Source organism: Micropterus salmoides, unplaced genomic scaffold (assembly GCF_014851395.1).
Source record: "Micropterus salmoides isolate LMB-PRFRI ecotype aquatic unplaced genomic scaffold, ASM1485139v1 Ms_hic_scaffold_6, whole genome shotgun sequence".
In the NCBI taxonomy this organism is placed as follows: Eukaryota; Metazoa; Chordata; class Actinopteri; order Centrarchiformes; family Centrarchidae; genus Micropterus; species Micropterus salmoides.
The window spans coordinates 16,256,409-16,283,499 of NW_024044348.1; the positions used below are offsets into that span (position 1 = coordinate 16,256,409).

General features: G+C 38.0%; 1 protein-coding gene across 1 annotated transcript; it reads left to right on the forward strand.

The window, feature by feature from the left end:
• Nucleotides 1–26,194, forward strand: cdh16 (cadherin 16, KSP-cadherin). The gene is made up of 18 exons (XM_038702158.1): nucleotides 1–130; nucleotides 629–679; nucleotides 792–893; nucleotides 3,237–3,371; nucleotides 3,640–3,769; nucleotides 4,514–4,672; nucleotides 6,035–6,231; nucleotides 10,048–10,173; nucleotides 11,489–11,639; nucleotides 12,428–12,640; nucleotides 13,831–13,907; nucleotides 16,400–16,591; nucleotides 20,635–20,876; nucleotides 21,412–21,542; nucleotides 22,016–22,255; nucleotides 24,312–24,428; nucleotides 24,962–25,078; nucleotides 25,305–26,194. Exons 1-18 carry the CDS (start codon nucleotides 113–115, stop codon nucleotides 25,397–25,399), a joined length of 2,493 nt encoding a protein of 830 aa, XP_038558086.1. The 5' UTR covers nucleotides 1–112; the 3' UTR covers nucleotides 25,400–26,194.
• Nucleotides 26,195–27,091: the final 897 nt, after the last annotated feature.

A 27,091-nucleotide genomic window follows, 5' to 3' on the forward strand; every position in this document is an offset into this window, starting at 1 on the left:
CAAGGTAGTTAAGCATGTTTATCTGAAGGTGTTAACCATTAATCCAAAGGAGTACAAGTATGCAATTTTTCCACCCAATTTAAACACCTCTCACAGGTCTCAAGAGGAATACATGCGTTGTTTGGAGAAGGTAAGATACAAAACGTCTTGTTTACAATTTGAGGACAATTTCGTATGTTGTGCTACTTAAGTGGTTGCACTTTTTTGTCTTTTTAATCGTCGTTATGTGCAGTGGTTGAGTAAATGCAAAGCTTGTTCTTATACTTTAGAGGCTTAGTTGAACACTGCAGCATAACATGTGTTCTGCTATTGCCAACAAAGCAGCTATCTAATAGATATTTAAAAGACGTTAAGGCAACAAGGAAATGACATAATCTTTGTACCCAACTTGATTTTAACAGGCAAAGGTTTAACCTCCATATCAAGCTCGGCTTTATTTGTCTTCTGTGCTACTGACTATAGTGGAGGCTCTGATGTTGTTTTAACTGGCTTTGTAGGTAGTTATGCATTTAAATTCAGGCTGTCGGACATGTAAAAACTGTGAAATCTGTGTGTATGTAAGAATTTGTGTTGATTTTTGGCCTGAAGCCATGCGGTTTGAAATGCTGTGAACATGCCACATTTACAGGGACTCATGGCTGACAGAGGAGCTACGCCAATGCTCATCATAGCTCTCACAGTAAGATGTTGCCATTTTTTAAATTTCTCTTTTATTTATTTGTTGTTGTAACATTGTTAATTTAGCATATTACTGCATCAACAATGTCACTAAGACACATTTTGTTCCGCAGTTGGTGATACTTTTACACACATTTGCACCATGCTCTGGGGCAAGTGTTAAAATTGGTGTCCCTGAAAACTACGATGGTATTTTCCCCTGGTATCTAGCCAAGGTAAGGCATTTCAATTTACATGAATTTACCAAACGAATGTTCTTCTTGTGCTCATAGCTTTCTGTTATGAAATGATATGTTTAATTCTTATAAATTTCCCATCTGACCATTTTCCAAATATTACCATGGTGACTAGAGCATAATACATACAAGTAGAAAATCAGCAAAAGCATGCAATACTGAGTAGAAGTTTTTATTCTCATACAGTATGTCATATTCATAAATATATTAGGATAGTATATTTGAGATGCTTTTAGTATTTAATTAGATTTAATGCAAAGTTCACTGAGGAGTCGAATAAGTTGAATAACTAGATTAAACCAGGTAAATGAAAACATCTGCCAGTGTCTTGAGCCAGTTGAACGTTTAGTTCTGAGGAATGTGGTGAAAAAAACAACATTGCTCTTTAGGCAGAAGGTGAAGGTAGATTGTAAGCCAGAATTGCATCAGTCTCTTTTTTCTCTCCCATATGCACTTGAAGATGAAGGTTGAAGATGTATGAACATGCTGCCGTCATCACTAGACTATAATTGGAGCGTTCACAATGCTTTTCAGGCATCAGACCCAGCCTCTGCATTCAGTCCAGCTGGGTGTCAGGCGCGGTTTTGTTGATACATATCACTCAGACATCCTTTTTAATTGGTTGTGATGTGGCGTCATCACATCTTGTGTGACACATAGTAATATTTTTAGTCTTTGTGTCGTCCTGAGTGTCATTACCACTCTTCAAATAGCATGTTGGATGGATAATCCCACTTTGTATTATAGTATAATGGAATGGACATAATACTTGCTCCAGATTTATTCAAGGTAAAAGCTCTTCGTGAAAATCTGTTCATCAGAGAGGGCTATACTCATCAGCTATTCTATTTTAACTCTTTGAATGATCAATTTTGTAAACCTTACACAGTACAAAATGTTTTTAATCATCTTGCTTACTGTGATTGACAGGCCCCAACACATTTGGTTTGACATTTGCTTTTTGCTTTAAGAGGACCTTCATTTAGGGATTTCAAGACATCTGAGCCTTGTGTATACTTATCTCAACTGAGCCTTCCTGCAAAGTATTACAAAGTTGTAGAATTGTTATAATGATAATTTGGTCAACAGACAAGTGGAATGGCAGGATGCTGGCAGCATTTAAAAGAAAATATGTGGGAGGTGGTGGGGGTGAGCAGAAGGAACGAGAACAAATAGTATCACAATGCAAGTTCGACATAGAGATGTAAACTAATTGTAGTGGTAAGTAACATGCATTTATGAGATGAGAATGCATCCAGGTGGAGAGGGAGAAGAGGAGAGAGGAGCTCACTGCTGGGACGTCTCCCAGCAGTCTAGGCCTATTGCAGTATAACTGAGGGATGGTTTGGGGCTCACCTGAGCCTAAGAATCATTTTGAGACTGAATGTGCCTGATTTTTGCAGTGTTATGTAGGTAAAAAGGCAGTCCTTTAACAACTATATAGTTTAATTTATAACCAGATCAGTAATTTCAGTCAACAGCTGGGCACTGTAGTGTTTAACAAACGTTATTCAAACAGCAGTGAATAGTGTAACTTTCAGTTGAGGATTAATACAGATTTAGTGCAGTAGCCAGTGTTTAAAGCAGCAGAATGGTGTATGTGGAACTGACTCAAAATAAGCTACAGTGGCCATGTTCATGGTAATTAGGGAACAGGTCATCCTGCGCAATGGTGCGGCTCACTGATGTGTTTTTAATAGTTTTAGATAACAATAGAGGTCTATAATGGCCCACAGGAACAGGCTATGTAAGGCTTTGGGAACACACAATATGTGTTAATAGGATCATTTTGTTGTTGGTTTTGGTCTTTTCACAGGATTCACTGATAGTAAGAAATATATAAAATATCACCAGACTTATCCATCAAGGCCATGCGGGGCAAGTGACGCTGCAGCTAGTGTGGGGGCTGTATTATTGTGTAGCTTAGTCAACATTTTACCACTCTGAGTGACAGTTTCATGTTAAATGTGACTTTTTGCCAGAAAACCAAAAAATAGATATTACTAACGCAAAATGTGAAACACTCTAGCTTGTATTTTCACCTTTTGAGCAAATTGTACCAAAAACATCATGTGTTACTCACCTCCCCTTCATTTGATGTTTCAGTCATGCTTTATTTACTGTAATTTGTCAGTATTTTAAGTACTTGTTTCTCTCTCAAGTGGACTTTCTGTTTAAATATAGGTTAAAATGAAATCACTGATGACTGCACTAACTAACCTGTCTGTCCGGTCCTCCTAAATGTTATTGTTTGTGCAGATGTCTTGCTTTTAAACAGGAACGCTCACTGATGTTTCATGACTCTTGTTCTGTCATGTACAGCTCCATAGCCTGCCAGGTAATTATAGTGACCTGGTGGTAACAGGGGATGATGAGGGGATATTTGGAGTCGACGCTCAGTTTCTGTATGCTCTAAAACCACTGGACAGAGAGAAACAGCCATCTTACTCTCTGCAGGTAGCATATCTTATAGTGTCATATCATATCATAGTAGTGATAGCAATTTTCCATACATATCTTAGCTAATGAATAGTTCAAAGAAATTAATTAATTAACAATGCGTCAAATTCACGTAACAAATATAATTTGTTTTTTGTATCTTTTTTTATCCTAAGAATAAATCACTCTTTAGATTCTCATTAGATTCTCATGTGAAGGCTGCATGCTGATTCCAGAGTGTGTTTTTCAAAGATACTTACAGAGAGTGTTTGTGTATGCACTGCAGGTGTCCTTCAGAACATCAGTGCACCGCCAGAGCTTCACCGTCGAAGTGTGTGTTATTGACAAGAACGACAATGTGCCGACTTTCATAGAGGAAAGCATGAGGGGCAGCGTGCAGCTCGGACTTCTCAAAGGTACCATGGCCATGAGCTCTGATGTTACCGTGTTGCACATTTTCTTTAGTCTGGTTCACATTTGTCAGTCATGCTACAGGGAATTCAAAAACTCTTTCAGTTTTGCCTAAACAGTGGAAAACATGCCTAATGTATTCATGGAAACTGTAATTTACCCTTAAACGCAGTAGTAATTGAATTTTTAATGTGGCAAGCTGGATCAGTTGTGTTTTGAACACACTAAAAAAGACTTTTCTGCAGATTGTCACACAGCTTAGGTACAACACCCCAAATGTACTTCCAAATTTAAGTCCTGTTTTTCTGAAGAGATGGACAATGAAACCATTATCAGTAAAACATAAACCCCCAACAAAAAATCTTTTGTAGCTCATTCTATGTGTGATTTAGTTTTGTCAAAAGAAATATCATCTCACTTGAAGATAAACTGCTAAACTACTGTTCTAGTTTTAACATGTTTTTACGTACTACTTATCACTTAAAACAATTGTGAAACCAGCTCTCATACTATTTGATAATGGTTGACGATATTATTGTGTCATGTGGTCTTTTGTGCTAAACAGGCATTTAAATATATATAAAAAAACCCTCATACATCGAATGCTTATATGTCTTTGGTGTTGTGCATCCTGATTGGTACAGCCCATGTTCTATCCTTTTCTGTATGAACTGAGAAAGTAAATGTGGGGAGAGTTTGTCTGTCATAGAGAAGGCAACATTTGTGACTGCACCACCTCTGTCTCTCAGGGATCCCATTCATGCAGGTGGGGGCTCTGGATCGGGATGACCCCAACACTGCCCACGCTGAGCTGCGGTTCAGCCTCTTGGAACAGACACCCAGGATTCCCTCCAGTCAAATGTTCTTCATCGACTCCATCACCGGAGAGGTTTCCCTCACTGAAGAAGGTCAGTCCGAACTACTGACTGTAGGGAAAGTATCAACTTAATGTAATACTTCATTTGTCCCCCAAAGAGAAGTTTTTTTTCAATAATATCACAATCCAAGGTCAGCTACAAGACAGCACCTCTGATAGAAGAACACACAGTGTTCTCCAGTTTATAGTTAGCTCCCTGCAGCTTCAGAGGGCCATACTTTTTGCACACTCAAGAATGATTTCTCATTTCTTTGTTGCATCTTAGCCATGTCTGAGCATGCCACTAAGTTATGGAACCATCAATATTAGCCAATAAGTAACAGAGTACAGAAAGACATATTTGTGGAAATTCAGAATCAGTGTTTTCATTACATAGTTTGTCTACCAGAGAGTGCTGGCAAGTTTATTTCTCAAACGTAAAATATCCTGCTCTGCTCCCCTATTGATCACCTTTCTTAATAAAAACAAATTCTAACCAAAAACATAGTTTGTTAATGTATGTATTTAAAAAAGAGTGATCATATTTCTTAAAATCTGAAATAATGTCCGTATTGGCCTCATGCATCCAGAATTGATAGGGCTCTAAGATTAAATGCAGGGATAATTTGGAAATTAGCTCTGGCTTAAATAACGAGCTCTGACTGGTGGTCCCAATGAGAAGTAATGCAGAGATATTAAGCCTTTCTTTAAAAGGTCTAATAGTTGTTAGTCACTTACTGCATTTATTAAAATATGATCAACATGGGTTGGATTGGATTTATCTTGTTAGGGTTAAAGTTATATTCAATAATAACCAATAAATACTTCTTTTAGGCAAATAGACATACATGTACAGTGTACGTACAGTACTCACACATACTTAACCTAGATGCAGTCCTGTATGATGGTGCTATTTCTGTAGCTCTGGTATTGCCCTTTTTTACGGCTTGGCAGGAGCTGGATGACTTTCACGCTTGCCGGTCCCTTCCGACTCATGCTGCTGCTACTGGTTTCTACAAAGCTTCATAGTAGCAGTGAAAATTGACAATTACCGCCTTGATTTTCTACTTTATTTCCAGGCCAGCTGTTACTGATGGCTTTGATTACGTTTCTGTGGGCTGTCTCTGTTATTTATTTACCATCTTAGCAAGAAAATGGAAAACAAAGTGACTCAGATGGCTTAGAAAAGATATTTTGTATAATTTTGCAGGCGATGTCTTCTATCTGAGGTAAATATTGTCGGTTAATGCATTATGTGTTTCCATACACCATCACATAATTGTATAGTGTAGAAAAACAATATTTCTATTTTATTTTTGACACTTTTTTGTGTTTCTTTTAACTTGTTATTTCCCTTTACATGACTTGTTCCTCATATACACCGGTTACATGGCACACATACTGTAACCACCAGGAGCCTCTACTCTGGACCCAGAGATGTGTGGCCGTTACAAACTCTCAGTGATGGTGAAGGACATGGCTGGGAAGGCAAACGCTTTCTTCACCACCAGCATTGTTACTGTTGAGGTGACTGGGAACACCTGGGCATCGCCCGACCCTGTGAGACTTCAGGAGAACCTCCCAGGCCCCTACCCCATCCCCATCTCACAGGTGAGGCAGGGAAAGAGGCTTGCTACATGTATTCACTCTGACACACTCTGTGATAAATCTACCACTTTAGCATGTGAAGAGTTTTTATTCATTAAAACCACTTTTACTTTTTAAAGTTTTATCATAAATCATGCAAACAACTTTGGGTAAGTGCTGACCTTATTGTTAAAACAGTTCCAACTGTCAACAGCCAACTATCATATTACAATAAAACAAACTGTCAATAGCTTGGACTGAGTAAAGTGGGATCATATTGCCTGTTGCTGTTTTTAGTGGCTCTTGGGTCCTCCTAAGTGACCAAATACTGAATTATTGATGCTGTTCAAATGCCATGGATCCTTTCAGGCTACCTCCTGACTGAGTCACTTTAACTCCCATAACAACTCACTCTCCCACCCACCAAACGCCACTCTGAGGGGTATTACACAAACTAAACAGCTTAAAGGCAAAATCCACCCTAAAATAGACTTCACATATGACTTATTATTCAAATCACATTGTACAGCTCAGTATATATCTTTTAGTATTTCATGTCATACAGAGACAGTCATTCTTATGCATTTATTCTTTCGGCATGTGTGTCTACTTAATATCTCAACTGTTATGTAACCGTGAAGTCTGCTCTGGCAAATTCACAGATAAATCCATCAACAGAATATTAATCAGCAGCTGTTTTAATTGTCAGTCTGTAATGTAAGTAATTTTTCAAGCAAAGATGTTAAACATTCTCTGGTTCAAGCTTCTCAGTTGTGAGGATATATTTGAGTTTTGAACTGTTGAACTGTCGAACAAAACAAGACATCTGAAGACGTCATCTTGGACTATGGAAAACTGTGGTGATTTCTTCCTATCTTCTGGCATTTTTTTTGGACCAAATGAATAATTGATAAATCGAGCTGCTAATAAAAAAGATTGTCAGCCCTATATGCCAATAAAGTTTGTTGAAATTAGTTGAAATTTGAAACTGAATAACGGAACAGTTCAAAGAAGCTCAAAACAGTCTGTAAGTCCACTGAGTCAGTCACTATATCATTGTGGACTGACTCCAGAAAGTGTCACCTGACCATTTGTGATCATCCATCAGTGCTTCTAGTTAAAAGAGACAGTTTCAGTAGAAGTTGACACTACTGCCCTACATTATTGCAGTTCTGTGATGTAAATTAATTTTAAATGTTTTCCTCAGGTTCTCATAACATATCACTGTGTCCGCGTTTACCCCTAGTCTTGTCTAACCTTTTGGTTGTTACAATATTAGCCATATCAGCTACATGTCTATAAATAACTCAGAAGCCCTCAGAGGTTTTGTAACACATGGAAAAAACAGCTAGCTGTGGCAGCAATTCTTTGGGAGGAAAAAATTAAAAGTGTACGCCTGCACAGCAAAAAATAAACTTTATTCATTCACTACTGAGAACTGTGGAAACAAAGAGGCTTGTGGAGCTGATTCTGATACTGAATCAAATGCATTTTTCAGGTTTCCGAGAGTCGCTGTGGCTAGTAGGTACATCACAATACCTCCCCCTCCTCCTTTTTTCTCCCACCTCCCCCACACTCACCCTCAGCCTCTCATCTCTCCTGTGCTAACAGCCCCTTCCACCCACTGAAAATGTGTGGATTCAGAAGTGGAGGCATATTTGATTTTTTTGTCATTTCTTTTTAAAAGGCCAGTTCAAATAAAATCTCTTGTAGGTTTAATACCTAATAACCAAGGCTATAATACATAGCTTGGTGATTTTGAAAGTATAATCGTCATAATTTTAATAGCAACGAATAGCATCTGTGCCTTTATATGTAAATGAGGCTCTGAAAATATTTCACTGTGCAGATTTCTTCAGTGTATCTGCTTTAATTTCTAATGAAAAATGTGTTAAGAGAGTCTATTGTTCCATCACATCACATGAAAACCATTTAGTTACATTGTCCCGTTTGTCCCCAACCAGAATCTAAATCATACAAATCTGTGTTAAATTAACGTGGATGTTTACTTGGGGGAAGCCTCATTTCACCCACACTGAGTGATTGTACTGCGGTACTCAGTAGGTGGTGGGACAAACCGCTGTTATGACACATACACAAATAGTCATGTTCAAAGACCCACTCTACGGATCATACCTCCCTCCTATCTTAAATAAATGGAGCAGTCATGTCCACATCCACTCATCTGCAACAAATGTTGTCTTCCTCTTGTTCTGACATCCTCCATGGTGTGACGACATTTTGACAGAAGAAATCAAATCTGCTGCTGAACATACTTTATACGTTTTTGCCATCATCCTTCTTTGTGTACAAAACTGAGTCGAGATTGCTGTTGTGATCAATTTGACTGATTTTCGCAAATCAGATCAGAACAAGCTGTGGCTGTAATTTTAAATATGAATCTAGGCATTTGTTATCAGTACTTTTGCGTCATTGGGCCTAGGGAGACAATTTTCTATCTGTTATCTATTACGTGTTTCTTATTGCCTGCCTAAACTTTGATTATGTAATGCAATCAGTAGAACTACTTAAACTCAGTAATGCAATCTATTGAGACTTTTGGAGTGGAAGAGAGGCCTTGTAGCCTGCGAATGAACGAGTCAAGGCTCTGAAATGCATCAAATTCTCAGTTTTCACAGTGAAATGAAATCTGATCATTTGTTGCAGAATTAGTTTGAGCCCCACTAGACCTTTGTTATGGCCTCATAATCAGTGTTCAAAATTACAAATCATGTGGTGCCCTCAGCTAACATTAGTCATCAGAGCTGATTTCGTGTGAGTGTGAATAACAGCAACAGTGAAGCTGCTATAATCTATATTTTTATGTTAAGAATTGATCACATGACTATGTGTTGTATATGTAAACAAGCAACTGTTTTTTACTTTGGCCGAAACAGTTAATCGATGATCAGACTAGCTGTGGATTAATTTTCTGTCAATCGAAAAATTGTTTCAGCTCTGATATTTTAGTACCGCATTTCCTTTGTACTCTTTTACGTAATCCAGCAACTGATTGCCCCCAGTCCACAGTGTCTTGCAAAAAAGCACACGCAGACATGAGGTTCTGTTGACGCAGTACAAGCACAAGCTATCAGAACGTGCTCTGCAGACTGGCCGAGGCAAAACAGATGACTTCATAGATGTTTTGTATTGAACTTTATATAGAGCAGTCTGCAGTCATTAATCAGCTCTTTAAACATATCTCTTTAAAGTTCTGAGGTCTAGAAGCACACCATAACACTGAGAGGCAGCCAGCTGTGTGAGCGGCTTTGTGTATACAAAAGCATAGTGTTTGGGCAGTCATCTCCAAAACAAGGGAGGAGTGTGTGACACTGTGTTGAGGAGATACACATGTCCTGGGTGTGCATCAGCTGTGCTGCGGCTGGGCCCCTTTCCTTGTTGGGTGCTGTTTGATGGCTACTAGGGCCCTTTTCAGCCCCACTGCACAGCCCTCTGTCAAGGACTGTAGAGCAGAGTGGAAAATCCCCTTCAGCCTGCATAGTTAGTTTTGGCTGTGCTCTCTGTTCCACATCTTTGTCAGTGCAGTTGGTTGGCCCCTTATCCTGTAAATAAATGGTAGCTTAGCTTTGTACTTCATGTACATTATGCAGGGCTTGCTGAAGAACTTTTTATATTTATATTTAGATTTATACTTAATCATCATTTTGCTGTTGCTCCCAGATAAAAAACTTTGAAAAAAAAATACTAGTTGATATTGTAAAACATAAGGTAAGGCATCACAATATTAGTCATGTTTTGGTTTACCACAATTATGCATATTAGATTTTTACAAAAAGTTTTGTTGTGTGTGTGTGTTTGTGCCTACGTGTGTTTATGTAGGTAAAATGGAGTGGAAGTCAGGCAGAGTACAGTCTGGAGGGGGAGTTTCCAGAGATGCTATTCACCATTAGCAGAGAAGGAGTCATTTATCTCAACGCCCCTCTGGACAGGGAGACGCAAGACCAGGTCTGTATAACTGCAAGCTAAACACCTCCAGCACCTAATAATAAATGTCCGTTTAAAGAATCTAAACATTAGGGCTGAAGGTGCTACTCTGTTCCTTTATGAGACACAGATGCCTTTATTTTTATGTTTGAACTCGGTTGTATTGCATGACAATAAAGGAGTGCACTTCCTATAAATGTTATGCAAAGTTTGCTCTGATTTAAAAACTCATTATTTTCTGGTTCTCACAAGATCCTCTCTTAAAACCAGCAGAATCCCAGTTTGCTACCTTTCTCTTCTCAAGTCAAGGCATTCATTAAAGGGAAACTCCAATTTTAATTATCCTAATCATAATATTACTTACATTTTAATTTAATTATTTTTAATCTTTTAATTAAAGGGACCCTCTTACACATTATTGCAGCAAGCAAAGCACTGAGCACAGTCTATTTTTAAACCAAGCATAGGTAATTAAGGAAACAACCCAAAACCTAAAAAAGCTTATCTATGTTACATTTAAATGATTGTATGATGACTAGGACCATTAAGCTAAAAGCTTTATTTCAAATCTTGTTCACTTCAAGCTAAGGCTGTGAATAGGATAATTATTTGTGGTAGGATTACAAATTAAAGATAATTAATTTGCATTTTACTCTTGACTTCTGCACACAACTTAAGTCTGTCTTCTTTAAGTGACCATTTAATGGAAGGCTGAAAATACCTCATTAGCCCGAGCCCGATGCCTTATGGCTTTAGTTTAGTCTGTAGGTGACTGGAAAAAGAGACAAGATAATATAACCTCAACTTCATATATTTCTCATATTCTACAACAGTTTTTAGGACATTGAAATGTATTAGTAGTTTTAAAAGGTATATACCATTAATTGAAGTATCCTCAGAAGGAAGAGAGGAGAAAGTGAAGCATACATAAGCTTGTGAAAGCTTGTACATATGATTGATTATGAGTCTGCAGAAGTTACTAAATGGCATCTCTGTCAGACAGTCTGCATTCTTCATGAGTGATGGTGCTGATGGGGCCTTTTCACTTTGTAAGCTTTGTGCCCCCAGACAAGAGGTGCAGAATTAGAAATACTAGCTTGCACCTGTTGCAGGATCCTATCCCATCATGCAGTGGGTAGGGGAACACCCTGTACTGGTTACCAGTCTACCCATTTACTGCAGGACCAGTTTACATTAGCTATATTAATATACTGTACAATATAGTATAAGTACCATACAGCTGAGGACACAATGTGAAAGTACCACATCTAACCACTCTGTTTCTCTAATTCTCTGGGAGGCAAACATTATGTTTTTGTTCTTTTTGCTTTGTCAGTTCCAGATCAGCATTGTGGTGGAGCGTCCAGATGGCAGAGAGATTGCCAAGCCTGTGGAGTTGAGGGTGATGGTGGGTGACGCCAATGACAACAGACCCACCTTTCCACAGGCACAGTACCACACTGTGGTCAAGGAACTGGCTGCTCGAGGTGACTGACAGCTTTTTTAATATATTTTAGCAGTTTCCAAGAATATTTGGAAAATCAATCTCAATCAGTTTACAGTAGGATATTTATTTATTCCAAAACTAACATATTATTGTGTCAGTAATCAAAGTGTTTCCATGTAAAAACACTTTGGCCAACAGTATATACTCAAAATACTAAACATAGTCTCAAGTTAGAGATCATCATAAATCAACACATTGGGACCTCAGAATAATCCTTTGTCACATTTAATGGGAATATTGTTTCACAACAAAGTAGGGGAAACACTGGCTGGAAGGAACGTTGCAGTGATGAAAGGGCTGAGAGAGCGAGTTACCTTTTGTGAAAACAGATTGGGATTTTAGCCAGGACATGGGGAAAGCACCCTTACTCCTACCCCATGCTCATAAAAATCACATGGTGTGTTGTAAAAGCTTTTTTGTTGATTCTTTAAAAAGGTTAATTCTGGGAAATGAATTAGACAGGACAATCTGTTAATCTAAATGGAAGCACTGAGAGAGGATTAAATGAGAAAGCTATTGTTGTATCCATCCTCCCCCTTATTCCCTTTCGGTGTGCTATGGGACTGTGACTTGCAGGGAGAAATTGTTCTAAATGTTTAGAAAATTTGAAATTCAGTGGCAAGAAACTAAAATCAATCAAAAATGTCATTTTAAAAAAAGTTATGTTAAAATTGTATCATAAGAGATCTTGTGACAGTAAATGGATTAGACACTCTTGCCTTCAAAGGGTCTACCTTTACTGTTCTTCACTGGTGTATCATTCCCCAGGGACAGAAATCCTGACAGTGCAGGCAGCCGATAATGACGATCCCAAGACAGACAACGTGCGGATCTTCTACCGTTTGGTCGGACAAATTCCAGAGAGTCCTCGTGCCCTCTTCAGAGTGGACCGTGACTCAGGGGTCATCTCTGTCCAAGCAGACAGTATGGAGGGCACAGCACCTCAATACACCCTCACCATCACTGCTGAGGATGCCAAAGGTGACTTTGGATCAATGCAAAATACAGCCTTCCTCATACTGTGATTTTTCTTTTAGGAACCTCAAGTCTCACAAAAAGGCATACATACCAGTTTTAACTGTAACATGCTTCTTTAATTTTATGTACTGGTATTTCCTGTTGATGAAGTAGCACATTGTTTTGGGAGGAATATAATATTATATATATCTATATATATAGATATATATGTGTGTGTATATATATATATATATATGTGTGTGTATATATATATATATATATCTACACATACACAACTATTAATATACTGTACATACAATTAAACATAATTCTTAAATGCACAGATTACGTTACAGATCACAGTATATCTGTACTTTATATCTTGGAAAATGATTACTTTATTATCTAGTTTTCCTTCGTATAAATCTTATCTATGACATAAAATAATAACACAATTATATAATAATTTAATCATTTTAAGTATAAGAGAAAATGCCTCAGTTATACACAAACAAAAAGGTTTAGAACTCATTTACTCCTACTTATTTCTCCTGCTTTATCCCACTATGCTTCTATTATGTAGACAAATATAGACAGATTCTGTAGACAGACAAAGTAGCTGTGCTTTTGTTCTCCTGACTCACTTTTGGCTGCTAGCGCAAATTAGAAAAATCCCATTTGTAGAGAAAGCTAAATTAAGTATTCCACTATGAAAATAGTGCATCCCTAAAATAGAATGTTATTGAACTGGTGATGGTGATGACATCATGGCCAATCATAGTGTCCATTAAATGTCATAATGAAGAAAAAGGCAATCAAGCTGCAAGTTGCTGTGAGGAAATTACGTTTAAGGTGCCAATCAAGACGAGAGAGCGAGAAAAGAAAGCAGTGGGTAAAAAAACCCAATTATAAAGCAGTTACTTTGCCAAGCAATAACATCATGTACGTATAAAACATTGTTTTCATAATGACTGTCATATCAAAAGTTTATTAGCATTGTTAGCTACTGCGTCAGAAGGTTTGTGGACACTATAGAGTCCAGGGGATGTATGTATGCTACTCTAGCCCCTTGGGTGACAGATGATGTGGTCTGCATGACTCATGGATCAGGGTGTGATGGAGGCAAGATGAGGTACTTACTGTTCCTTCAGCAGACATGTGTGATGGGCTGACCCTGAGTCACTAACAGAAGCTGTGATGATGTTCCCTGGCAGGTCTAAACAGTTCCTGCACTGTGGTTGTGACTGTGCAGGATGAGAACAACAACCCACCAGTCTTCTCCCAACATGAGGTACGAGAGCACATGTTCAAACAGAAACACACAACACTTCTGATACAGCGGTCTGCTCAGGACATGATCAACAATACCTTTGGAAAAAAGGCAGGTCAACCATCACAGGCCATCATAAGTGGCTGTTGGACGGAGGACTGTGAATCCGCTCTGCAGGTCACTGATCTAATTTTCCTGGCGGGGAACTAGATATGCTCTCTAATCTCAGGCTTATAGCAATGGCACTATGTTACTGGAGGAGTTTTATTCAGTTCTTTGTACTCTAAGTGGACTGTGTTTTTAGAGTTTAATCTGATAAAGCTTTCTTTGGAGACTAGTTTCCACTCATTTATTTATAGTCAAATCTACATCATGACTACACAATAATATTCACTGCCTTTAGCGTGTTAGAAATGATGTAAGAATCATTGTCGTCATAGCTATTATCTCACAGAAATATATGCATCAGCAGGTTCTTTATTTCAGCAGCTTACCGTTGTGGCCCTACACAAGAGACTTCTTAAAGTGACTCCAGTATATTTTAAACATACACTCCCTGCTTGAAAGGTGGCTGCAAAGGTTTATAGGCAGGTTTTCACAGCAGACAAAGGGAAAAACTCTACAGGTGCTTGTCTATGGTGGTGTTTTCACTGTGGAAAACAAGACCAGAAAAGAAATCAAAATAAACATCCATAACATAATTTCTCAAACCACTCACAGCATAATCTTCTACGCTTCATGTATACAGCTACCTTTGAAGCTTATTTGAGCGTGATCTATACTCATCAAAGATTAATATGGGTGTTTAAGCAAAGCAATTGTGGTGGCCCAGGGCTTAAGGCGCCAAACATGGCCCAAAGTCCCTCGTTCCCTTCTGGCCAGAGACCTATGCTGCATGTCATGCCCCATCTCTCTATCTCCTCTCACATCTCACAATGTTCAACTGGCTAATAAATGCATAAAAAGCACCAAAATAACCAAAACAGAAAAAAATCATTTACTTTTTTTTTTTACATCCTATTTATATATTCACAATAATAAAACATCTTTGGGAACTACCTCCAGTATCTATTTTTATCTTGCAGTGATCCAGTTGAGCCAGGCATCATTAATGCTGCAGTCACAGGCCCAGCACAAAATGGGACAGTGGTTTCCCTTCATTTTGGCGTAGCTGCTGGTATGAAAGAAAAATAGGCTAAAGATAGGTAGATACAGAAATTCCCCTCACTTTTCACCCACATGTGTTACGTGGGAGAGCCATCATGCTGTGATAATGGGGAACCAGTTTCTGGCTGTTCTCTCTGCCAGGTCATAGTGAGACTGAAAGACTGAACGGACAGAAGGTGCTGCCTTTAAATTAAACACCGGAAATTGGCTGTACAGCTTTGGCTTGAATATCCGGACCAATAACAGGAGACAGTATAGTTGAATACAGACTTAATAAAAGACTGTACTGTGCTTTATGCCCTTGCTCCATCCAATTTCCACTTGAGGATTTTAAGCACATGTCTCTCTAACATTGCTGAATGCTCATTTTCAAGCTGTTACACACATATGTCCTCACAGACAATCCCCAACACACACACACACACAAACACACAGAGGTGGAAAATGCTCTTGAGCAGGTCACGCCTGAGAAGTGCAGCTTTTTCCATGGCGAACTGAAGGCAGCGCTATAGGGGGTGATGTGGGAGGTGAGTGGTGACAGGGCTGGGTTCAGAGACCCTGTGGATGGGGCAGCCAGATCAGAGGCATGGCTGCTTCACTAGAGGACATCTGTGAGTGGCAGATTAAACGGCTGTCCAAACACACAGAGGTGTGTGAATAAAGGTTAGCTAACACCGGGGGGGCAAGAGTTGGCAAGCGTATACTCACATTCACTCACTCATTTGTGACTTTTATTGACAACGTCAAAATTGCAACATCATCAACAGGTCTGATTTCATTATTATGAAATATTAATTCAGCTGTTAATTCAGAGTCAGTTGAGAAAAATACATTTGTTGTTAAATTATCCGGCCACCAGTATATCTTAGGAACAACTCTTTGATGACTACATTTAGGAGAATTCCTTTTGTGAGTGTTTATAGATAATATTATCAGATTTTTTTAAAATTCAAAATATCAGGGTCAGTAGTGTGCCCAAATTCAGTATCGGTCAGTCACTATAAACAATATAGTAATGTTTTATAATAGAAATGAGCAGAAGGTAGATTACTACAGCAAATATCAATCTGATGTACTATACAGTAAGAAGTAATAATACAACTTTGTTACTTGCTTTATTGGCTTGATAATGAAATGCTACAATTTTCTCTTTCTCTTTTTGGGTGGGGGATTTTCCTTGAGTAGTGTCCTGCCAGTGGGGCTTGATGTGAGCTGATATCTGAAAAAAAAATTGCTAATAAGATTTAATTCTATTATAATTTATTACTATACATGGGCATTTGTCTTGTCGAAAATTGACTGGTTTGTGCCAGGTAATCATAAATTTTCTGTCTCGTCCCCAACAGTATGGGCCCTTTCACATCCCAGAGAACTCTCCAGTGGGCACCACAGTAACAGCTGTGCTGGCAGGGGATGCAGATGTTCGAGGAGGAGACAGCTGGCAGGTGGACTACCTTTTAGAGTCTGGAAATGAGGAGGAGGTCTTTACATTAGTGACTGACAAGCAGACCAATGAGGTCTCACTTGTCCTTTCAAAGGTAAACAACACCAACCCTGAAACCTCTGAACACACACTTGACCACCATATTGATTACTTACCACATATACCTAGATTAGCAACAAAAACAAAAATTGAATTCAGATCAGAAAATCCTAGTCAAGTCCAAATTAAACTGATGTGTTAATTGTTTTCTTTATGCTGTTTAGGGTATGAGAGAGTACAAACACATTTCTCTCCTCAGGAGCACAGATGTTAATGTCAAGGGCAATTTTTGGCATGATGGCTTGTTATCTGTCCTTGGTGTCTGTGCAGTCCTAAGAGATCATTCAGTAGCTGGCCATGTCAAAATAGTCACATTTAACTCAAGACATTTTTATGAGGACATGATTTTAACATCACAGTGTGTGCATGACAGGCACAGACAGAAAGGTTGGGAAAGAATATTCCAATACGTCAATACTTCACTGCCACATGGCTCAAATAAAAAAAGAATCCAGATGACAATGGAATGTTTTAGCCCAATAATCTCTCCTGTCCCGGGGGTGCATCACCCTTCGCCTGCCTTGTATAATCCAGCAGGGCGTTTTAGGGATGCGTGGGGGAATAAGTGTGTGTCTATCTGTGTGTGTATGTGTGTGTGTGTGCGTATTCTCTAATGGTCTGCTCTCTGTAAGTGGGCCATGCAGGAGTCTATTATTTTCAGCCTCTCTGTGGAGGGAGTTGACAAATATGATTGAACTGTGAGCTGCACACGTTCTACTGAGATAAAGTAGGAGATGTTGAAAAAATGAAAATTAATCTTTTGTTATTTCAGAATAACACACAAGGATGTGTTGGATGTTAGATCTGTTTTTTTTTGTAGAAATTATATTATACAGATTCAATTCTTCTTCTCTTTGAGCAGCTGTCTTTAAAGCTCTTGTATTGACCTTGTGATATCTCACTGTAACTAACTTTTTATCACTTAAAGGAATAAGGTAGTTTATTTAGCTTACTTTAGTAATTAAGCTTAAATCTAAAGTAAAGCCCCAGTGGATTAAAACGCACTTGAGCAAATCCTGTAATTCATTGTGTTACAGTGTGAGGTCAGCACCAGAAGGCAGACACATTTCATTATTAGAAATTACACAGTGCTCACAGCCCAAGTGAATAATTAGATTGTGTGAGCAGACACTAATGGCAGTTTACCACACAGGCTAGAGGCTTCCGTTTGAGGTAAATGTATAATGAACCAGGGGAAGTGAGCGGAATCTAATCAGGATGAAGAGAACAGGAAACATTAGACGTTACATCAAATGTAAAACCATTTTGTTAAAGAAAAAATGAAATGAAACTTAAACTGAAGTTTAAGTGAATAACACTTCATCTAATCACGTTAATGTGATATTTAACATGGATGAATACATTCACAGTTATCTGCAAATAAATCCTTTATACACGTTCATCCATTACTAATTAAATGCGTGAGTCATCGGTTTGAAGTGCCAATCCTGTAATGTAAGAAAATGTAATCATATGAGAATGTTGTTAGAATGGTGTAAATTTAATGGTATGAACAGAACAAGAAACAGAAGGACAAGGTTGTGTTTTGTAAGAAGACAGCTATGCAAATGGAATTCAACAACCAAAATGGTTTCTTTTGTTTGTGATTTAATTGCCAAGAATCTGCCCACCACAGAGAACAATTGCAAGACTGAAGATATTGGATTTCATAGAATAATATATCTAGAAATAAGATAATTCAGCATCAATAGGAAGCTAAAATCATTATGAACAAAAAAGTCTGATTTAAAAGGAAATTGAAATGTAGAATGGCACATATGTTGTGTGGAATAATGTAATAGTACTAGGTTTTTAAAGCAGTTATAATTAATACATTTTTGCTTTACCAGTTAATCAAATAAAAATAAAAGTGTATGTAACAGGTGTCACTTTGAAAACCCTACAGAAAATTATCACTAGACTTTGCAGTTCTGCTCAGCTTTATGGAGTTTTTTAAAATTTACTTTCACCTCATTGTTTTCTGGCCTGCAACTTAACTGTTTTGGTTCACTGTCACCTCTCATTCGCTCAGAGTCTGTGGAGAGCAAAACAGATCTAAAAGAAGAATGAATGTTGGACTTAACATTCATCAGGAGGCCAGAAACACAACTCCAAGTAATGCTAATGTTGTTTCATAACTCCTGAATATATAAATAAGCTAAACTGTTTTCAAATAAGTTTGACACATTAATTTAAAAGGTGATAATATGTTGTGTTTACAGTTTGTTTCTGTTTCTGCCTCGTAGCCCAAAAAATCTATTATTGCAGGTTGTGATAAAATGTGCACAATCTATTGAGTAATAAACAGTACAAATAACAGAACAGTCCGATTAATACTAGTTATTTACTTTAAGGGGTCTAAATATTGAGTATTAAAGTGAAGGTGAGGTAAGGTTGATAATAATGGTTCACTGATATTTCATATAATTCATATTCATATTTGAGGGCAAAATATATCCAGAATCAATCAAAAGTAATATCATCATGTGAAGACTTTCAGTAATATAGTGGTTCAGATGACTGAGTATAGCCACAAGAGTTCATGCACATGTTCTGGTGCACACTCAGTAGTTTGATGCATCACTTCCAGTCAGCAGCAGCAGTACTCATGCACCCGCCAAGGTCTGCGTTTCTTCACCCTGGCAACAGAGACGCACTCAGCCTGAGCAGCATGATGTCAGTCAGGCCATGCTATTTTAATAATGTCTTGTTTCATGGGCAGACAGAACCAATTTAAGGGTAAACCTGACAGGAAACACAAGCTTCGGGGCAGGATTCAGAAGACTATATTAAAATAATCAAATACTTTTGCCTTCACTTGGATTCTTTTGCCTCTAAAATCTGTGAAATCTTCAAATGTATGACAATTTCCATAACCCCACTATGAAACTATATTTTTAATCCATCCAACAAACTCAACTGGTTGCAATTACTATTTTTAATGTCAGGATTACAGTAATGTTATCATTTGAAATCCACTGCTCTGAATTTTGCTTGAACCAAAAATAGTACATACTGTACATCCCAGAGCACCAGATTTAGTTGTTTATATATGTTTACACTCTTTTACAACAAGGAATTTAAAAACTGAAAACCTGCAATGTCAACATAATTTCATATATGTGTTACAAATCATACAAATCTGCTTAACAATATATCCAGTTTATACACAGGTATTTATTACATTGTCATGTGGCTGTTTCTCTCAGTGCATCATCAGGGACAATGTTTCATTAATGACACAGTAAATCAATTGGCTCATTTCCCTGTGACCAGTGTCTGGTTCATATTGGATGTACAGTACAACTCCTCCTGTAAATCCAGTTTCTTTGGAAGTGAGATAAGATGGTCTGGACACCGGGGACTGTACTGTGTATTTTAGATTGCAGCATTTTTCTCCCTGACTCTTACTGACATGATTTTGCTGACATTTAATACCCTAAATACAACGGATATTAAAGAAAGGCATTTTAAACTTTAAATGTAGTGTACCTTTCCAGAAGGTATATTGGTTATTCTGGTTAGTTACTATACTTTTTCTTTGGTAGAAAATAATTCCCACTGAAAACTGTTGACAGTGACATCCACAGTAACCAGGACTTTTTTTTTTTAAACATAGCTGAGTTTTTCACTTTTCACATCTTTATTGCTAGATACCACCAAAGTTAAGTGGGAAATTATTGATATGAGTGAACTGGTCCTTAAATACATGATTAATTATCTACCCAAGTTGCAAAGAAATCCTCATTATTTAAAAAATGTAGAACTTCTCAGAGCAATTGAAATAAATGTAAGGGAAGTAACTGCAATTTCTATAAATTCAATTACATGTTAATGCAATATCTGCACATTCTTTTTATACATTGCATATAATTTATATCTCATCATTTACAAGTTCAACAAAACTCTGTTAACACTGTAAGATACAGTGTTAACAGAGTCTCAGCACTGTCAACTGTTAACATGTCACCAATCATTTTAGGACTATTTGTCCCTGTATCTCTGTGTGTGTAATTTCTTGTGCATATGTTTTCACAGGTCTTGGACTTTGAGCGTGAGAGTGAGTATATCCTTGTTCTCAGCGCTCAAAACCCAGTGGCTCTGGTCCGTGGCCGATACGGACCTGCATCCACGGCAACAGTCTCCATCTATGTTGATGATGTGAATGAAGGTCCAATCCTGTCTCAAAGCCATTATGAGGTGACTGTCAGAGAGGGCGAGGAACCAGGACGGGTTATCGCCACCATCCGAGGTTATGACCCTGATTCTCACCCAATCAGGTAAGCCTAAGAACTGATAAATGCTGTAGAAAAATTCATCTACTGTGCCTGCCTGTGACGATTCTTAGTCATCCAGGTCCATAGTTATCCAAATAAGGTTAAATCAAGGGCAACTGGACTTGACTGAAGATACTTGAAGACGTTTCGCCTCTTATCAGAGGAGCTTCTTCAGTTCTGACTAATATCCACAAGATCGTAGAAGAACACCAATACTACGGGTGATGAGGAAAAGAAGAATTGAAGTAACATCGCGATTTCGTTGATGTGTTCATGTTAAACCCAGCAACTCACTAAGACAGATATGGGTCCACCCAAAAGACCTCTCATCCAAACACAATAAAAGCAATGTAGTGTGTGTTGTCCAATACAGTGAGGAATGCACAGACCTGTATTTTGGGGAAACTAAACAACCTCTACACAAATGCATAGCTCAACACAGAACAGCCAACTACTCAGGTCAAGACTCAACAGTGAAGTATCACAGTTCTAATTTTATAGATTTACATGTTTGTTTGCTTGTTTGTTTTTTGTGCAGATATTCTCTTCAAGGGGACACCAAGAAATACTTTTCAATAGGGAAGTACTCTGGTGAACTAAAGACTGTGCAGGCCCTTGACAGAGAGGAGAACAGCACATACACCATGGAGGTCATTGCAATGGATGGGCGTAAGATCACTTTCATTATTTCATAAATACTAAAAATAACAATATGAATAATATGATTTGATCTGTGGATTTCTATACAAGTCAATGGACCCAACTTTTTTCTTTCTATTTAACAATCTATGTAACCCCAAATTTCATAGATTGCTTTGCACATCCTGTTTATAACTGACAGAACACGTGGAAAAAAGTGTACATGCTTGCACTGTAACTCCACACACATCTATACAGTATTAAGTCTTAAGAACACAGATGTAGAAGAAAAGACAAAGCTGCAGAAAAGTAAGATCAAGGGAAAGCAGTATGAGTGCAAGAAAACAGAAAACAACCTGCAAAGAAGGAAGGTGAAGCAAGGTGTTGCTATGTACTGAGCTGGTGTATCATCATCCAGAAAAAAAGTGCAACATTCTGATCTAATGAAGCTGCAGCATATCATATCTTCATCACATCTTCATCTCCTCTTGTGTTCCTCTTAGGAAACTCTTCCTTAACTGCGTCCACGCTGGTGACCGTCCATATCCTGGATGTGAATGACAACAGTCCGGTGCTGGTCGGAGACTATTCATGGAAGTACCTGTGTACGCCTCGCTGGGAGGACCAAGCTCTGGTGCTGGCCTCACGGGACAGTGATGGTCCACAGCATGGCGGACGACTCAACTTCTCCCTGCGCAGTGATGCCACAGTCCGACGTAACTGGAAGCTAACACCTATTAATGGTGAATCAATACATTTTAATCAGTTATTAAAGTGGACACATTTATAATAAAGGTGTCTCGATTATCATTTGGGTTTTTCAATCAGGAGTTTCAAGTATCAATTATTAATTACTCTGGTCTACCAACATGGTCTTAAATCCAAAGTGCAGCTAAATGGATGTCTTTGACTTATATGATTTAAAATAGACGAGATGTCATCCATGAGTACAGTCAAAGTCAAAGAAACAGAGTGATCTGGCCTTGAAGATGTGCATAAAACCCTATTCTATTTTCTTCCTGCATAATTCTTCAGTCCTATCTCAGATGGGAGGTATGATGTAATTATCCTTTTTTGTAATTGTAAACTGCAAGTGTTGGGCTCATTTAATGCAAACTATTTACTGCTGTGACGTTTGTCATTAAGTCATTCAAACAGTTCAACCACTTCCCTCTTAGGTTTTTTTTTTATCTCCCTCTTTCACTCCCCTGTTCCTGCTGGTATTGATTGAGCCCAGCTGTAATTATATCTTCTGTGTAATTTCTTTGGCGTCACCACTGCCAGCTAATGGAGGCTAAAAAAAGGAATCTCCCAGAATGCTTTGCACCTGGTTGCAGTCAGTAATGGTCGTACCATAATGTGTACTTGTTCCAGTGTAATGTCTGCTGTAGAGCTGCACGGTTTCTGTGACACAACCACAACCTCTCGTGAAAAGAACACAACCTGTGTGCATGCATGTGTGTGTGTGGGCTTGTTTTACTATATGTGTGGGGTCCAAAAACCAGGTTTCCACTATACTTGTGGGGGGCCGACAGCTTTGTGGGGATACAAATGCTGGACCCCACAAGTTTAAAGGGTTGTTTGAGGGGTTATGACTTAGGGTACTGGTTAAAAGGTTAGGGTAAGGGTTAAAGTAAGACATGTAGTGATGGTTAAGGTTTGTAAGACATGTAGTGATGGTTAAGGTTTGGGTAAGGGACCTGGGAATGCTGTTACTATTTTGTGGGTCCCCACAAAAATAGTTACATAAGCCTGTGTGTGTGTGTGTGTGTGTGTGTGTGTGTGTGTGTGTATCAAAGCTATTCATCTCAAGTCTTTCAGAGACTCTCAAATGTACCATGTTCAAATAACTGAGCGTTCTTTTCAATGCAGATTCAGTTAATGAAGCGGAACACTCTTATTGAACTTACGTCCACTTTTGATAGCAATATAACAATGTAATATTTAGTCTTCCTATAACATATTTAATAGCATTGTAGTGTAAAATACTTTTTGGTATCACAATCATCCTAAATAGTACAGGTAGGTAGGTGGTCGAAGATCCACCCTGCGAAAAATGTCAAATCAGAGGAGAAGATGCATACAGAGGATAAATACATAAACAGCCACTACAGAAATGCACAGCTCGTGTTATTCCCGACTGATAAATGGAACATGAAGGGGAATGATGGTGAGGAGCAAGCATGGAGTTTAAGACCCTCAGATAAGGCTTCAAACAACTTGATAAAACACTTCTCTTTACAGGACAGGGCTTTTACGTCATGTAGCCAGGCGTGTATTTTAGACTGATTTACAGAGATAAGAGTCACACACTCCAGACCTCTCCACACACAGCTCCATCAATCTCTTTCATTCTGTGTGTTGTCTAGATATGCAGTTATATGGATGTGTTTTTGCTTGATTTTTGATCCTTTGGTAGTAGAAATTGTAAAATATTATAAAGCTGCATGTGATGACCTTTTCATAGTCACATATGTGTACCAGTGTTGCAGTTGACTCCTATAGGATGTATCAAAGAATTTTTCAGAATCAACTTTTCTTAGAAAAGATATCACTGTAATGCACCGACTCTACAATTCTAGTGCTACATAGGAAGTGATGCTTTTTTTATTATGAGCAGAAATTATGAAAACAGTGGTGCGTACCATTGAGCCTATGAGACCTTTACCTCATCATTCAAATAAAATGAAAAAATGCTTTTGTCTAATGTGTAATTTTATAACAAAAATTTATTTAATGTTTATGTCATTTATGTAATTTGTCATTTTCTTAAACAACAAATAATTTATTGTCCTTCAGACACTCACACCAACCTGTCCTTAAACATCCCGTACCTGGCCCCTGAGGTCTACACTGTACCTTTCACCATCTCTGACAGCAGCTCTCCTCCCAGGAGCACCTTCATCAACTTGCCAGGTAATGCCGACTGAGCTAAAGTGAGCACAGGGAGGTTATGGGACAAGAGTGTAGGAACAATCAATAGAGCTCAACCCCTGTGTGCCAGCTTGTCCTAGCACTGTTCTTGTTTAATAATGATGTAATAGGTCTTTACAAATGATTTTTCCAGGCTTGTGATTACACAGCTCTCCTAAGACTGTGTGCTGCCCAGCACAGCCTGCTGACACATTATATACATAATTTCTCATACGTGGGTTAGGACAAACTATACGGCTGAAGGAATAAGGGGGGCAGGTGCTGTCCTTTGGTTTTCAGTGTTGCAGTTCAATTAAATTAACTTCTTATAAAAATGTTGTATGTATAGCATATTTGAAAAGTACATTGTGTGTTGGCTCCATGTTAATGAAATTCAGATTTCATATATGGTATGAAATAAATGATCACTTGTACGGCAAGTTAAAAATTTGCCTTTCACTTGTCACAGTTTATACAAATTATTCTCTGACTCTCCCAAGTTGAGTGAGTTGTTTTTGTTTTCCCTCTCCTGTTAGTGACAGTGTGTCCCTGCAACGTCAGAGGGAATTGCAAAATGGCTGTCAAGCAGCTGCAGGGCATGCCAACTATTCAATCTGCAGTGGGCATTCTGCTTGGCACCTTTGCAGTCATAGGTAAGCAGAGAGGCTGACATAAACAGTTTTAATGCCACTATATCATAAATATTTGCAATAGAGAATGCATTATACAGGCTAGTATTTGGTAATCTGTTTCAGGGCCATTGTACTGGATAGATTTTCAAGTCGTTATGATACTGTGCTTATTCCTTATATTTTCCAGACAAATAATATAGTGATGTTGTTGAATATCTCAGTGTTTTTTTTTTTAAATTTATTTCAGGAACCATCCTCATTGTTATATTTGTGAGACTCTCCTATCAGAACCCCAAACAGCAGAGTAAAACTAACCAGGAGAGAGTTCCTCTGAAGATTTAATTAGGATGCTACTGTATTATCTGCCATGCCTACTGCCCTGGCCAATGTAACAATGTTGCTTTCAGGGCACTGAATTCATGAAATGACCATGAATGTCTAAAAGTGAATGTATATTGCAGTTACTGGATCGAAGTTCAGATTTACACTGACCTCACTGAAAAATAACAAGAATTTTGGCTTAGTCAAGATGTGTAATGTATGTTAAGTGCTTAGGCCTGTGCGATGTTGACTTATGTTTGCTTAAGTTTGTCCTTTTTTATTGCTACTGACCTATTAATTAGTTTCAAAATGGTGCCTATTTACTACAACAGAGTATCAGGGCAACAAGTTAGGGAAACAATCAGAGGTTTCGAAAATAAAGTCATAATATTACAAGAAAGAAGTTATATTTCAAGACTCAAGTTGTAATTTTACCCCGCGACCATGTACACAGGATGAGTTTTTGTTTAGAAAGTGAAGTTTCAAGTCATGCCTTTAAAAAAGCTAACTTATTTCTTACACATTTTTGACTTTTTATTTTCAAAATATTGCGACTTTATTATTTATACACAACCTGTTTTTCCCTCTAACCTCGGCCCCCATACTCTGTCGTAATTTACCCTGCATGTAGCCTATTTATCCGTCACAACACATCTGGTCATTGAACTATGATGTTATCACCTTTATTCCTAATTATGACAAATTGTATATGTATGTAAAACCATACATCAGAAGAAACATGTCTGTAAATGCTGAGATGTCATTTAATCTAATTTAACACATTAACAGAATTAAAACATGTTGCAAGCACCATAACTGCAATTTCATTTAACTTCAAGTGTTCACATCTATACTTTTTTCTAATTTATTCTATTCATTCCATCCAGGTAAGCTGCACTGCTCTGAGCCTCTCATACCTGTAGAATTGGTCATGACTCATTCACTGCATGAAATCTTTTCTTTTCTACCTGTTAACTTCCACAACCAAAAAAACAGTCTAATGAGGCAGCCTGAAATTGTCATGTGTTTGTAACTGCATTAGCAGCACTCTCCAGTCTCTGTGATTAAGGCTTCATAAATACTGACCCGGATGACCTAACATTTAAGCAAAGCTATATTCAGACCAAAGAGTTGCTATGAATAGCTCAACAATTGAAGGTCCACTGAATGACACTCGCACAGCAATGTCCAACGAACTAATCACCTCTCATTCACAAAAGACAACTTTATACATTTCTAAACTTCTACATACTCATCCATTAGAGTGCGGCGACAAAAGTTTAATTTTGGATAATTGTTCCTCTCACAGACCTCTTATTTGATAGTAATAAGGTTAAAAGTCGAAGGTTAAAAGCTACCAATGAAATTCTGGGATTATACTTCTATACAGATATTTGCACCAACCTTTTGCTTTAGAATTAAAATTAATCCAATATTTATAATTCATCAAGTTTAAATTCTTTGTGAAATGTATTAAAGCTTAAAGTTTAGATTTTTGGTTTTTCCAGCGGGATACAGAACTACTCTTTTCTCAGGAGTTGGTGGAGACCAAACCAGAGCTAAAAGCCAAGTGAATATTTGACTTACATTCACCAACTGGCCAGCCACTTACAGTGGTGTGAAAAAGTGTTTGCCCCCTTCCTGATTTCTTATTTTTTTGCATGTTTGTCAACAAATTGAAATATTAGACAAAGATAAAATGCAGTTTTTAAA

Coding starts and splice junctions, on each gene's coding strand:
- cdh16 (XM_038702158.1), top strand. Junction 894..3,236: donor TCCCCTGGTATCTAGCCAAG/GTAAGGCATTTC, acceptor TGTCATGTACAG/CTCCATAGCCTGCCAGGTAA. Junction 24,429..24,961: donor CACCTTCATCAACTTGCCAG/GTAATGCCGACT, acceptor CTCTCCTGTTAG/TGACAGTGTGTCCCTGCAAC.